Source organism: Phyllopteryx taeniolatus, chromosome 9 (genome assembly GCF_024500385.1).
Source record: "Phyllopteryx taeniolatus isolate TA_2022b chromosome 9, UOR_Ptae_1.2, whole genome shotgun sequence".
Lineage (NCBI taxonomy): Eukaryota > Metazoa > Chordata > Actinopteri > Syngnathiformes > Syngnathidae > Phyllopteryx > Phyllopteryx taeniolatus.
In genome coordinates, this window is record NC_084510.1 from 1,277,266 (window position 1) to 1,293,148 (window position 15,883).

General features: G+C 44.0%; 1 protein-coding gene across 3 annotated transcripts in view; it reads left to right on the forward strand.

Moving 5' to 3' along the window:
* nucks1a (nuclear casein kinase and cyclin-dependent kinase substrate 1a) overlaps positions 1-15,883 on the forward strand; it is an 87,947-nt gene that overhangs the window by 14,852 nt on the left and 57,212 nt on the right. For 2 of the 3 annotated variants that reach the window (XM_061784085.1, XM_061784086.1), the window contains exon 2: positions 8,678-8,727. In XM_061784085.1, coding sequence (XP_061640069.1) covers positions 8,678-8,727 — 50 coding nt within the window. Of the gene's footprint in view, positions 1-8,677; positions 8,728-10,349; positions 10,570-15,883 lie in introns of those variants that run through there. The other variant, XM_061784084.1, reaches the window with a different exon arrangement.

A 15,883-nucleotide genomic window follows, 5' to 3' on the forward strand; every position in this document is an offset into this window, starting at 1 on the left:
GCCTGTTCAGGCATTAATGACTGGATATAACTCTGTGCCAAATACGATAACCGATCACTGATCCGATAAGATGGAGCAATATGTCTATTTAAATGACTTGTTCATTTACGCTATATACTTGTGGACTGTATAGTGAGTATCTTCAAAAGTATTCTCTCTTCCAGTGATTCCCAACCAGTGTGCCGTGGCACATTAGTGTGCCATGAGCGATCTTCAGGTGTGCCGTGGAAAATTATCAAATTTTACTTAATTGCTCCAAAAGTTATTCATATACAAGAAATAATGCATCTTTGTTCCTCTATTTATGCCAGTGAGGCATAGTGACAGACCGAACAAATAAATGTTCTTCTATTAGATGGCAGGAAGTACATACAGTAATTACTATCTACTTTGTGACATTTTTGTTTGTTGGTGTGCCGTGAGATTTTGCGATTGTAAAATATATGCCTTCGCTCCATAAAGGTTGGAAATCACTGCTCGAGTCAGGTCATGTATTTAAATCATTCAGGTCAAACCAACATTACATGACAGAAATAATGGTTGCAAACTTACTGTAATTGTATTAAATTTATTGCAATTAAATTACTTCACACACACACCGAAACTTTAGAGCATTGCTAAATGCTTGCTAAACATCAGGGAGTCTACCCCGGACTTTCTTTCACCAACTTACGCAAATTTGCTCAGCTGCGGTCTATGGCGCATGGAGACGTAGGCAACGAAGGGGGAAGTGCGCCGGCATCCAAGATAAACTCTGTCAATTGACTGTCTGTTGTCGTACTAGAGCGGCTCCAACTACCGCAGACAAATTCCTTGTTTTTGACATACTTGGCAAATGAAGATGATTCTGATTCTTACGCGCATCCATGAGCCTAATGTATTAATGTCACAAAATGCTAGCTGCTCAAGTGAAAATGCACAAAGGCTGTTAATGCTTTATTTTTCTTTTTTTTAAATTAATGCCTTATCTTTTATGCACAATGTGAATACAAAAAATACAAAAAAAGTAGACTTTACACCGATCGGATCGGTTTGATCGGTATCGGCCGATAATTAGCATTTTATGTTGATCGGCTTTGTCGTCATTCGCCATCAGTCACGTCATTGATTGGCTCCACAAAAGACATTTACTCCGCGTCGCCATCGTCAGCACCAGTTTATTTTTATCCTCGTCGCGTATTTTGACGTAGTACTGTATCTGATCGCCAATGAAGTTATTTAAAAAAAAAAAAAAATAATTAAAAAAAAATGTCGGTGGTGTGGGACAGACATGTAATGCCTAGATCAGACTACAAGACAAATTTGGTCTTTCACGATTGAACTATGCCAGACTACGGCAATAAAATCTGGTATTCTGATACCACTAAATCCTGTCTTTTATGATCACTGGGCTTTATCTTGTCAACGCAAACCCGACCGGATACTATTGTGACCATGGCGACGACGGATCACGCCGCATGTATTATAAGAACTACTACTACTACTTTTCCTTTTGTCCCGTTAGGGGTCGCCACAGCGTCTCATCCCTTTCCATGTAAGCCTATCTCCTGCATCCTCCTCTCTAACACCAACTGCCCTCATGTCTTCCCGAGACTTTACACCGATTTTATCGGGCTGAGCTGTATCGGCCGATATTTTTATGCTGATCGGCTTTGTCATAATTCGCCGAGCCGATCAATGACGTCATTGATCGGCTCCGCAAAAGACATTAACTCTGCGCCGCTGCATGCACAGTATATTCCAAAAGCTAGTTTATTTGTAGCTTTGTCGCATGTCTTCTGATGTAGTACTGTAAATATCTGACAACCAATGAAGTTTATATTAAAAAAATAAATAAATGTTGGCGGTGTGGGACAGACAACACGTCTGAGACAGGCAACACGTAACGCCAGGATCAAACTACAAGACAAATTTGACTACTGCAATAAAATCTTGTATTCTGATACTACCGCATCCCGTTTTTTTCCCGATCATTGGACTTTATCTTGTCAACTCAAATGCGACCGGATACACTTGTAACTGTGGCGACGACAACAAGAGTGCAACGCGCAGACGGTATTATAAGGACAAAATGGGGGGAAACGTGTGTTGGTGGTCACCGGTGCTCAGGACAGGAGAGGATGTTCGTTTAAGGCTTGGTTGAGGTGTGTTCACATACTTTTAATATGATACGGCTCACAAGCAGGCAATAAAATGTTATGCAGCCTAGCAAGCTACTGCTAGCACGAACGGTTGGAGGTAAACATGCCGCCGTTCTGTCGAATCATGCGCTAAAGTTTCGGTGTGGGTGAAGTAATTTAATTAAAAATAAAGTAATTTATTTACAGTAAGTTAGCCATGTTGTAATGTTGGTTTGACCTGACTAGAATACACGATCTGACTAGAGCAGTGATTTCCAACCTTTATGGAGCCAAGGAACATATTTTACAATTGAAAAATCTCACGGCACACCAACAATGTCACAAAAAGTGGATACATTAATTACTGTATTTACTTTCTGCCATCGAATAGAAGACCATTCATTTGTTCTGTCTGTCACTATGCCTCACTGGCATGAATCGAGGAACAATGATACATTATTTATTGTAAATCGTATTTTTTGAGCAATTAAGTACACATGTATATACAGGAAATGAAGAGGTTATTTAAATAGACACATTCCTCCATCTTGTGATCGGTTATTGTTTTTTTTAAACTCTCGGTGATCGGCCCCAAAAATCCTCGCCCCTCTCATTCATGCACATATGTTCTCTCTTACTTCGCCTTCGTCTCCTTTCCAGTGCATGCCGCCACCTTTCTAACTGTTCCTCCACCTGCGCCCTGCTTTCACTGCAGATCGCAAACATCATGGTCCACAGGGATTCCAGTCTAACCTTATCTGTCAGCCTATCCATCACCACTGCAAACAGAAAGGGGCTCAGGGCTGATCCCTGATACAGTCCCACCTCCACCTTAAACTCCTTTGTCACACCTACAGCACACCTCATCACTGTTCTGCTGCCCTCATACATGCCGTGTATTATTCTAGCATACTTCTTTGCCACTCCAGACTTTTGCTTGCAGTACCACAGTTCCTCTCTGGGTTCTCTGTCATAGGCTTTCTCTAGATTCACAGAGGCACTATAGCTCCTTCTGACCTTCTTTGTACTTTTCCATCAACATCCTCAAGGAAAATATCTGTTGGTACGCTTTCTAGGCATAAAACCATACTGTTGCTCGCAAATACTCACTTAAGTCCTGAGTATAGCCTCCATTACTCTTTCCCATAACTTCTTTGTATGGCTCAACCTTATTGCTCTATAGTTCCCACAGCTCTGCACATCACCTTTGTTCTTAAAAATGGGCACCAGCACACTTTTCCTCCATTCCTCAGGCATCTTCTTACCTGGTAGAATTCTGTTGAACAAGCTGGTCAAAAACTCCACAGCCACCTCTCCTAGATACTTCAATACCTCCACAGGTATGTCATCAGGACCAACTGCCTTTCTAACTTCCCCCTTACTAATTGTCGTCACTTCTTGGTCAACCACACTTGCCTCTTCTTTCTCTCAGATTTTCCTCATAAAGGAACATGTGTTTTAAAATCACCTATTAACTCTCGAGGTGCCATGCGTGTTCGTTTTCGTGAAAGAACTACAATTATAACAATGTGTTGAAAGCCAACCAATTTCTTCCTGACAGAGGAGTCTATACATTTTACAGAGCTCTGGGTCAGCAGCTACGCTTATCCTAGCCTCAGCAGAGACAGCGTAGACTGAACAAAGCTATCTGTCCCAGACTGATACAATGTTTCAAAGAGGAAGCATGGAATCGTCGTCTGATTGTTCCATGGTCCATTGACCGTTGCTATGCAGAATGATGGCCATTTGCCGCTGGCTCTAGACTCTGTCTCCACATTCTTGCTTCTCATAAAGTTTACAGCAACCCCTGCAGCCATTGTCGTCTCCAACAGATGTTCCCCGCAGCCTCAACATGCACTCCTCTGGGAGCGTTCCTGGATCACACCCTTATCTAATTTACATTTTATCCTCCCTGCAATAAAACACCCATGTTCACACCCAGACTAGTTACACAACAAAATCATATATACATTACTCATTTATCAACTCCTTAAAGTTTTCTTTCCATCTATCCAGTACGCTGCTGGCACCAGTCAACACATTTCCATCTCTAGCCTTAATCACCCTAATCTGCTGCACATCCTTCCCATCTCTATCTGTATAGATCTTTTTGTCCTTCTTGAGTGTCCAACCTGGCATACATAGTCATGCCTCTTGTTTGGCCTTTGCCACCTTTACCTTCGCCCTACATCGCATCTCCATGTATTCCTTTCTCCTCTCCTCAGTCTTCTGTGTCCCAGGGGGGGAGAAACATGTGGTGGCGGTGGTGGTTAATTCAAGGTATGCTCACGTACTTTTAATACTATAGGGCTCACAAGCAGGAAACAAAACGTTATGTAGCCTAGGAAGCTAGTGCTAGCACTTCCGGTTGTACGTAAAGATGCTGGCGTTATGCCAACTCGTGCTCTAAAGTTTGGCAACCCTATGCGCCGCTCACGTGATGCAATGCGGGCGCTGTCGGCCGCGCGAGCATGGGAGTCTAAAGAGGCCTTAAGGCTAATTTATACTTGTGCGGGCGGCGACCGCGCTGACGTCACTGCGGCTATCCCGCATACAGTTTGCCTTTATACTAGAGTGCAACCCACGAGTGCTGTTTTGAAAATGTGCTGCAGTTCTCCTCCAGGTCGGGGGTGTTGCTTTGGCTGGTATTGGCTAGGACACCAGAGGGTGGAGATTCCTCTGCATTTTATGGCCATTTCCGGTAGCCGTTTTTACTTTCCTTTCCAGAACAACAATGGTGACCGTGGAACAGTCTGCTAGAACAAATTGATCTAGATGACCAGACGATGCGTTTAATTACACTGCAAAATTGTTCAAGAAGGCGGCGGTGGTATGTGGAACCAAGGGGAAGCGGAATACGTCATCACAGCATGTGACTAAAACGGACCAATCACGAGAGATGATCTCCGCAGCATTCTGCGCGCGCCGACAATTTGTGCCATATGCGTGTCAAGTGCCGCATCGGGGCCGCACGGCCCAATGTGTCGGTCACGTGATGCAATGCGGGCGCTGTCGGCCGCACGAGCGCTTGAGTATTAAGAGGCCTTTAACGCATGCTAACGCTTGAAGCAAACTAATTAGTACACCGCTAAGAGTGAGTAGTAGTGAATAGTTCCAAATGATGCTTCATGCATCTTTTTTCTCAGAGAGAAAGAGGAGTCTGCACTCTGCAGCAGCTCGGCAGTTTGCCATTTGCTGCTCCTGCCGACACACACACACACACACATCCCTCCATCCATACTTAAAGGCATTTCTCTAACGTGTCGGCAGACAGGCAGTCATTGGCTGACTCTCAGCTTTTTGACTGGCCTTCATAAGACACTATTTGGAGTGCTGTTGCGAGTTTTTTTTTTTTTTTTTTTTTTTTTTTTTTTTTTTTTTAAATTTGTATTTATTTTTTTAAAAAATGTTGTTACTATAAATACTGGTACCGTGCTATTTTTTATGTCCAAATACCTCTGTTCGGTACTGGTATCGATACTTGGTGCAACACGAGTCAACATTAGCTTTGTTTAGCCCACTGGCTAGACCTGCTGTGATAAATGGATCTCAAGCTGAAACAAACTTGGGTTCTGCAGCAGGGCAATGATCCAAAACACACCAGCAAGTCCACCTCCTGAATTGCTGAAGGAAAAACAAAATGAAGACTTTCAGAGTGGTCTACTCAAAGTCCTGACTTGAATCCAATTGAGATACTGTGGCATGACCTTGCAAAGGCAGCCCATGCTCGGAAACACTCCAATGTGGCTGAATTACAACAATTCTGCAAAGAAGAGTGGGCCAAAATTCCTCCACAGCGCTGTAAGAGACTCATTGCAAGTTATATAAAATACTTGATTGCAGTTGTTGCTGGTAAGGGCGGCCCAACAAATTATTAGCTTTAGAGGGCAATCACTTTTTCACACAGGGCCATGTAGGTTTGGATTTCTTTTCTCACTTTAAAAGTATAATTTGTATTTATTTATTGGTTATTTTTCATGTTGTTTATTTGTATTTAATCTATTGAAATGCAGAATATGATTGTTTAATTTAAGCAGTGGTTATGTTGCAATTTAAATATTTTATTTGGTTTTATTGAAGTTATAGTCTGAGGATTTTCTAATCTAATTTCAATTTTATTCAATTGTTGTACATTATGTTGAAAGTATATGTACCCCAATAATAAATGGGTCAGTTTTTCTGATACCTACTGTTCCTGATTATTGTTCTCTGTTTGAGTAAGATCACTTGATCAAGCCTTTTCTAACATTGCATACTGCAAAATAAGTAAAGTATGTATGATTATTGCTCATATCGGATCGGACCAATATTGGTATCGTTTTGGAGGTAAAAAAAGTTGGATCGGGACATCCCTATTTAGGACTCGAGTAGCCTACTGAAAATTCTATCGAACAATCGGATTTGGATAAACTATATTTTTTGCTTGGTTAAAGAGAAATTATAGAAAATAAGACATTTCACTTAATAACATACGCCTAACTGTTTTTTTATATCAAAAGTTTTTTTCTTAAATTCACATTGTGCATAAAAGATATCATTAATAAAAAAAAAAAAAAAAAAGCATTAACAGCTTTAACTTAAGCCGCTAGTATTTTGTGACATTAATACATTAGGTTTAGTTTCATGGCTGTGCATTTAGGAGCTTAGACCAGGTGACTAGGAATAAGACAAATATTCTTTGTACTGTTTTGGAAATGTTCAATTTGTTTAAACTAAAATGAAGAAACCTTGCGAGAAAACAAATATTTCCGTCATCTGACTTCACCAAAACCCTCCTTTGTTTGGGTGCATGACCCATTTCTCTCTGGCCAGATTTGCCATGTTCTTCACTGATTTTGCCAATGACACAATGTTCCTACCCCAGTATGGAATTTGATTTAATATATTTTCAGGTCTGGGAAAGTATGGCAAATGGAAACTGTTGTATGGAAAAATATTAATTTTTCAAGACTCTTACAATAGCTCGATTTTCTAAAAATAAAAATTCGGAATATCTACAAAAATATATTATACCATGGACTTGGAGAATACTTTATTCCGATTGGCTCCTGAAATTCCATTCCATCATCAGCCGATAATTAAACTAGTAAAATAATTAAAGTAGTTGCTGTCAAAAAAGTCATATTGTTCCAAAATTAACACGCAGCGCACCCTTAGTTATTAGATTATACAAACAAACATAGCAACTTGACACAGTAAGATTTTCTGAGGAGTAAACCGGAAATAATTTGAGGACAGCAATGAGTGAATTTAAACCAATAATCAGTGATTTATTCATTTACTTTATTTGGTGATTACAACACCTTTGATGTACTGGGATGCTGCTGAGGAATTCAGGGAAAAATGAAGTGAGAAAAGCCGCGCAAAGAGTTAACTCCTAAAGATTTAAATCAAATCAACTAAATCATAAATTCATTATGGCTAATCACAATTTTTGGTCAATTTTCACTGATCACACCCAAGCATGATTACCTCCAGACCTGTTCAATCAAGAAATCACTTAAATAGAATCTGTCCCGACAAAATCAAGTCTGACAAAAGATCTAAAAAAGCTGCAACAAAATGACACTATCCTAAGTAATTCCAGAACAGTCGTGAAATAAAGTAATTGACATCTATCAGTCTGGAAAGGGTTATCCAGGAGGCCACAAAGGAACTCAGGACAACTTCTAAAGAACTGGAGGCCTCCCTTGCCTCAGTTAATGTCGGTGTTCATGAAACAACAATAAGGAAGACAGTGAGCAAAAATGGCATACATGGCAGAGTTCAAAGGCAAAAAAAACCCCACTGCTGATCAAAAAGGATATAAAGGCTCGTCTTACTTTTGCAATAAAAACATCTGAATGATTCCCAAGACTTTTGGGAGAATATTAAATGGACTGACGAGATGAAAGTTGAGCTTTTTGGAAGGTGTGTGTCTCATTACATCTGGCGTAAATGGAGCACAGCATTTCAGAAAAATATCATACGAACAGTTAAACATGGTGGTGGTCGTGCGATGGTCTTGGGCTGCTGAGCTCAGACCTGAGCAACTTTGTGTGATTGATGGAACCATGAATTCTGCTCTTTGACAGAAAATCCTGAAGGAGAATGTTCAGACATCAGTTTATGACCTCAAGCTAAAGCGCACTTGCAGCAGGATCACGATCCAAAACACTCCAGCAAGTCAACTTCTGAATGGCTTAAACAAACAAAATGAAGGTTTTGGAGTGGCCTCGTAAAAGTTCAAGGCTTGAATCCGATTGAAATGGAGTGGCATGACATTTGATATTTGGTGGCTTAACCCTTACTTGCAGTAATTGCATCAAGCCTGCGACGCATTGGGTTCACCAGACTGTTGCATTTTTGTTTTTGTTTTGCATTAAATATATGCATAGTATTTATTGGTCGTTCTCTCAAATTACAATGAAAATGTTGGGTTCCATGATAGTTTTTGACAAAAATCTTAAATTCATATATATTTTGGTCTGGGATTGTAGGACCCTATCCTTTAAACAAGGGGTGTCCGTTGTGAAAGGTGGAGGCTAAAGTTAATTGTTGTTCTGACCTCCCTGCAGGAACAGAAAAGTGGTGAACTACTCACAATTCAACGAGTCTGATGATGCAGGTAAGAATTTTTAATTTTTGTTACTATTTGCACTAGGACTCTTCATGGATGTGACCCCCAATGTTTTTGTTTTAACAACTTTGTTTTGTGTCAAGCCACAATATTATCCCAGTTTAAAGTGTGCTCCAAACTGCACTTCCATTCCCTACACCAATAAGCATTTATTTTTTTTAAAGATGTGACATCTATGTTCACCCAAATAGCCTTCAACTGTAGCACCGTTGTAACAGTCCACCACGGCGGCATCCTAATTCCCAGAGCCATTTTTTTTTTGCGCTTAAAAAAAAAAAAAAAAAAAATTAATGGTGAATATTTTTGACTTATGGGCAGCAAGCAAGTAATATTATTAGCAGGGGCAAATAGGCCTCTCATGATAGCATATTTTTAAAAAGGATATATTTTACTAAAAACTGTCACAATAAACGATTGTATGGTTTTTGTTTTTTGAACCCATTGATATAATGATATTAGAGCATAATGTAACGAATATTGCCGACTTCCCAAAAAGACGACTCCACACCTTCCTTCAAAGGACAAAATGTCCGTCACACCCCATCCTCACTTTTCAAGACAAAGTAACTCAACTAGCCAGACTCCGAACTGGGTCACCACCACTGAAAGACAGAGGGTCTGGGCTAACTTAATTAGCAATGGCTTTATAAGTCTGATCTGCAAAGCCACAAACTGGTATATCAAATAGAATTCATCCCTTTTGAAGGTTGCGTTATGAACAACAGTTAGTGCAAACTGTAGGTCGGTCCCAAGCCCGGATTAATGCAGAGGGTTGCTTCAGAAACGGCATCTGGTTTACAACTTTGCCAAACAAATATGAGGGTTCATCCAAAGAATTCCATACCGGATCGGTCGTGGTCCGGGTCAACGACGTCCGCCACCCGCCGGTGCGTTAAGCATTAAAAAAAAATTTAATTCCTTATTTATCGTGTTTTATGAACTGGAAGCCCAAATTATGTAAAAATAAACAAATACTTGAAATTGTTTAAACTGTGGGCTCTGACTCTATAATCTATGAAAGTTTAACTTTTTGAATGGAATTATGGAAATAAACTTTTCCATGATCAAATATTTTGGAAAGGATCTGTATTAGGTGTCCAGGAGTGCAGGTGGAAAGGCAGTTAGGCTAGAAGTTTAGGGGCAGGGATCAAATTATTTTACCATGGTTTAGATGGGAAGAGAAATTGAGTAGGGGTTATTTTTTAAAGGAAGAGTTGGCTAAGAATGTGTTGAGGTGAAAAGAGTGTCATATTGAGTGATGAGGCTGAAACTTGAAATTGAGCGTGTAATTAGTGGCTATTGCCGACAAGGAGGATGTGATCTAGAAGTGAAAGAGAAATTCTGGAAGGAGCTAGACCAAAAGTAGTACTGAGCATCCCAGACATTGTAATGGACATGTTGGTGAAGGAAACTGGGGTGCTGAAAAAGTGATGGGTTAGTTTGGCATCGAGGAAAGGAACTTTGAGGGACAGATGGTGGTAGAGTTTGCAAAAAGGATGGAAAGGGCTGTAGTGAACACTTTCTTCCAGAACAGGTAGGGTGACCTACAAGAGCGGAGGAAGAAGCATGCAGGTGGATTACATTTTGTGCAGACAGTTTAATCTGAAGGAGCTTACTGACTGTAGACTGTAGGGGAGAGTGTGGCTCGACAGCATAGGATGGTTGTGTGCAAAATGACTGGTGGTGGGGAGGAAGATTAAGAAGACAACGTCAGAGCAGATAACGTGGTGAAGATGAGAAAGGAAGAGTTGTGCGGCTTTTCGAGAAGAGGTGAGACAGGCTCTCGGTTGACGGGAGGCACTTTCAGAAGACTGGACTACTACACCCAAGGTGATGGGAGAGAAAAGCATGAGAGTACTTGGTGTATCTTCTGGTAGGAAATGGGAAAAGGAAACTTGGTGGCGCAACCTCAAATTCCAGGAAATCATACAAGGGAAGAGGTTAGCTTTGAAGAAGTGGGACACTGAGAGGACCGAGGAGAGGAGAAAGGAATTGATGGAGATGCGACGTAGAGCAAAGGTGGAGGTGGCAAAGCCCATATGACATGTATTCCAGGTTGGACACTAAAGAAAGAGAAAATCATTTATACAGGTAGGCCAGACAGAGGGATAGAGATGGGAAGGATGTGCAGCAGGTCAGGGTGATTAAGGATATAGATGGAAATGTGTTGACTGGTGCCAGTAGTGTGCTGGATAGATGGAAAGAATAGTGTGAGGATTTGATGAATGAGGAAAATGAGAGAGGAGTAGATGAGGCAAGTCTGGTGGACCAGAAAGGGGGAAGTTAGAAAGGCACTAAAGAGGATGAAGAATGGAAATGCAGTTGGTCCTGATGAGATACCCGAGGAGGTATGAAAGAATCTAGGAGAGGTGGCTGTGGAGTTTTTGACCAGCTTGTTCAACAGAATTCTCGTGGGTGAGAAGGAAAAGTGTGCTGGTGACCATTTTTAAGAACAAAGGTGATTATGCAGAGCTGTGGGAACTATACAGGAATACACAAGGAAGTTATGAGAGATTACTGGAGGCGAGACCTCAGGACAGATGTATTTGCGAGCAACAGTATGGTTTCATGCTTTGTACCACAGATGCATTAGTTTCCTTGATGTTGATGGAAAAGTACAGACGGTCAGAAGGAGCTACATTGTATATATAGATATAGAGAGCGCATATGACAGAGTACCCAGAGAGGAACTGTGGTACTGCATGCGGAAGTCTGGAGTGGCAGAGAAGTATGTTAGAATAGTACAGCACATGTATGAGGGCAGCGGAACAGCTGTGAGGTGTGCGCACCGCACCGGTTTTGGGTCTGATAAATGCACATGTCCCTGGAGGTCGTTGATTGTTTGCATGTATTAGCTTAGAATTGCCACAGTTATCCAAGTAACTGTGGAGCGATCAAAGGACCCATAACTGAATTAATGAGACATTTGCAGTTTCACTGTACAAGGCCGTGTGTCCTTTGACTTGCATGGCTTAATCTTTGAGACAAGCATATGCTACTGGCAGGATCAACCAGCTAGCCTCAGTGGTGGGGGGGATAGGTAGAGGCACGGGTCGGGGAGGGGTCCGTGCCTGCATGCCTGACCGGCTGGTTGACTGCACGGTCGCCGTAACCGAGGCGGGTAGAGGAGTAGCGGCGGACCGTAAGCCCGCGCTCGTCCGTCCGGAGCAGGCTAGGCAAAGCATGTGCTCGCAGGGAGGCCCACTGCGTGCTGGTGGGGGTTAACGGCAGACGGCGGTAGGGGCTGCGGGCTCAGGAGGAGGATTGCTGCGAGGAGGGAGACGGTGCATCTTGGTCTCGCCAGGGAGCGTGATACACCTTCAGATGCAGGGGATGCGAACCCGCAGGCTGGAGGGACCGTCCGCCCGGACACCGGTGCCAGTCCAGCCGGTGGGGGCACTCCAAGGGCTGTTTGGTCGTGTGTGAAGTGTGCGTGGATGTGTGTGAGTCTGTATATCCGGCTGATGGGGGTCATGCCACGCTCTCCCATGCCGCTCGGCTGGCGAGAGAAGTCCATAGCAGCTGGATGGAAGTCTGCTTCTTCTTTTGACAATAAATTTAATCCGGCAGGCAGGGGCCATGCCTCGCACTCGCATGCCCGCTCAGGGTGGCTCCTTCTCAGCCTTCATTCGGACAACGCCCTGCTGTCATAAAGAACTCTCGTGGTGCATGGTACAAGCAAGCCAAAGGGTCCTCTTGGACCCTCACATCGGTTGGATGACATGAGGGCAAAGTGCCGCCAGTTTGCGCGGGTGCTCCCCGACTTTTCACTTGGGTCCCTACAAAAGTGTGCAAGGTACATTGCAACTCCTGGGGAAACCTCATGACTACGCACTTGCCCACTAGAGTGCCCCAAATGACCAAAGTCGGTATTGCACCCACATCACTTCCCTGCTGGAAACTCTATTCGTTTGAATGGGGATTACAGTTGGGTTATTCGTAACTGACCTTCCGGGGGCTAATAATGGGCGCTAGAGCTGGAACATCCAGCCGGGAGCTCTGACATCCAACTTGGAGCTGGGACATCCATCCTTGTTTTTATATTATTTTTTCAAATTTCTCTTCTTTTTTTTCCCCACTAAGAACTAAGAATTTATGGATTCGACCTGCCATCTGCAGCCTGGATCTTTGATACTCCGCATGGTGCTCGGATACCCAGCCCGGACCTCTTACTTCCAGACATGAGCTTTTCCAGCCTGGAGCTCTGACACCTATCCCAGAGCTCTTGCTTCCAGCACGGAGATTTGACACCCAGCATGGAGCTCGGACGTCCAGCCCGGAGTGCTGACGTCCCGCCCGGAGCGCGGACCTTCCAGCCCGGAGCGGAGCTCTGACAACCAGCATGGAGCTGGGACTTGTATTTCAATTTATCCATTATTATTAATATTATTATTTTTAATTTTTTTTGTTTACTGAGAATTCATGAATTCGACCTGGAATCTGCAGCCTGGAGGTTTGACACCCAGCATGGAGCTCGGACACCCAGCCTGGATCGCTGACATCCAGCCCGGAGCTCTAAATTCTTGCCCGGAGCTCCGACACCCAGCCCGGACCTCTGACTGAGCGACAGACCCATGTTCAACTGTTGTTCACTTGGAACCCTTCTCCACTTTGGGCTTCAGAGCTCTCATTTGAACATTTGCTACTACCACCAAGATCTGCACCCGCTGCAGCTCTACACGGGCGCGTGCCCGATGCTTGCATGCACACCGCGGTGGCCCTCCTCCTCGTCGCGGCTTGGCTCCTTTTGTCGTACAGGCTGCCGGTGACGGCTGGGTGAAGGGCCGATGTTCAAGCGCCATCCATTTTCAGGGGTAGTTGATTCAGCAGGTGGGTCGTTGGTGAGTTGGGTGCCGAGAGTTGGGTGCCGGGGCCGGTTGCAAGTTCTGAGGTGGCCGAGCTCCGCTGGTGCCGGGGGGAAAGTGGCTCACTCACGGACAAAGTGGGCTGCAGAGGAGTGGGGCAGGCCAGCCACCCGGAGCCAGCCGTCCATCCGACCGTCCCGCCTCTCCTCCGCGAGCGCTGGGTTGGGGCGGCTGGGAATGGCATCCCCACACCGCCCGGAGCCGTGTCTTGCCTGTCCACCGTGCGGACTCCACCTCCTTCCGCAGGTTCACCTACGGAAACCTTGTTACAACTTTTACTTCCTCTAGATAGTCAAGTTAGATCGTTTGATCTTCTTGGCGTGTCCGATCTGAGGACCGTACTAAGCTATCCAATCGATAATAGTGACGGGAGGTGTGTACAAAGGACAGGGACTTAATCAATGCGAGCTTATGACCCGCGCTTACTGGGAATTCCTCGTTGGTGGGAAATAATTGCAGTCCCCACACCTTATCACGAGCGGGGTCCAGAGCGTTACTCGCGGCTGTTGGCGCAGGGTAGGCACATGCTGATCGGCTCAGTTTGGCAGCGCGCGTACAGCCCCGGACATCTAAGGGCATCACAAACCTGTTATTGCTCCATCTCGTGTGGCTGAGCGCCACTTGTCCCTCTAAATTGGATGCAGGCCGCGTAACTAGTTAGCATGTCGGAGTCTCGTTCATTATCGGAATTAACCAGACAAGTTGCTCCAACGACTAAGAACGGCCATTCACCACCACCCACGGAATCAAGAAAAAGCTGTTAATCTGTCAATCCTGTCCGTATCCGGGCCGGGTGAGGTTTCCTGTTTTGATTCAGATTAAGTTGCAGGCTCCATTCCTGGTGGTGCCTTTCTGTCAATTCCTTTAAATTTCAGCTTTCCAACCATATTCCCCCTGGAACCCAAAGGTTTGTGGTTTTCCGGACGCTGCCCGGCGAGTCATGGGAATAACGCTGCCGGATCGCTAGTCTGCATCGTTTATGGTCGGAACTATGACTGTATCTGATAGTCTTCGAACCTCTGATTTTCGTTCTTGATTAAGGTGGAGGTGGGACTGCATCAGGGATCAGCCCTAAGCCCCTTCCTTTTTGCAGTGGTGATGGATAGGCTGACAGATGAGGTTAGACTGGAATCCCCATGGACCATAATGTTCGCAGATGATGTGATCTGCAGTGTAGGGAGGGAGGAACAGTTTGGAGGAATGAAGATTAGCCAAAGTAAAACTGAATATTTGTGCATGAATATGAGGGGTTGAGTGAGGCTACAGGGAGAAGCAATAGTGAGGGTGGTGGACTTTAAATACTTGGGGTCAACAGTCCAGATAAATGGTGAGTGTGGTAAGGAAGTGAAGAAACGGGCCCAAGCAGGTTGGAACGGGTGGAGGATGGTGTCAGGTGTGTTTTGTTACAGAATAATCTCTGGTAGGATGCAGGGCAAACTTTAAAATACGTGGTGAGGCCAGCCATGATGTACAGATTTGCAACAGTACCACTGAAGAGACAACAGGAAGCAGAGCTGGAGGTGGTGGAAATGAAGATGTTGAGGTTCTCTCTAGGAGTGACGAGGTTGGATAGGATTAGAAATTACCTCATCAGATGGACAGGCAAGGTGAGAAGTTTTGTAGCAAAAGTGAGAGAGATCAGACTTCGATGGTTTGGACACAGCCAGAGGAGAGAGAGTGAGTATATTGGTAGAAGGATGAGGAGGATGGAGCTACCAGGCAAGAGAGCTCGAGGAAGACCAAAGAGAAGGTTGCAGGAGATCGGTTTATATGGAAAAGATGACACGCTGTGGCGACCCCTAACGGGACAAGCCGAAAGGAAAGGAAGAAGGTAGTATTTAGCTGGGTATTTCTAAAACAATGTGTGTCTTATATTTAAATATAAAATGAGGGTAATTATTTTTGTGGTGTGGTTAATTTTACAGTGAACTCCAACTAGGGTGTCAGTACAGAGTTAAAGCACACTCAGGGAGGGCAGAATTACATTCTACTGACTGCAAAGTCCAAGTTGCTCTTATGAGACTAGCGGTGTTAGCTTTTGCCATCATCTTGAGATCCAGTCAGGCGGTGCTGGTCACGGTTTTTCTTTGCATCATCATAACATCCTTTCGAGGATGGGATGTTTCGTTAATAAAATAATTTCAGACCGAAACTGAAAATGCAGTTTTGGGCCATTTTCGGTGGGCGAAAGTTTTCGGTGACTTTGAAATTTGTACTGGTCTGAGCGGGCCAGTGTCTCCATGTATGAGATGGCCCAAAACAGCGGCGTATTGGCCCCG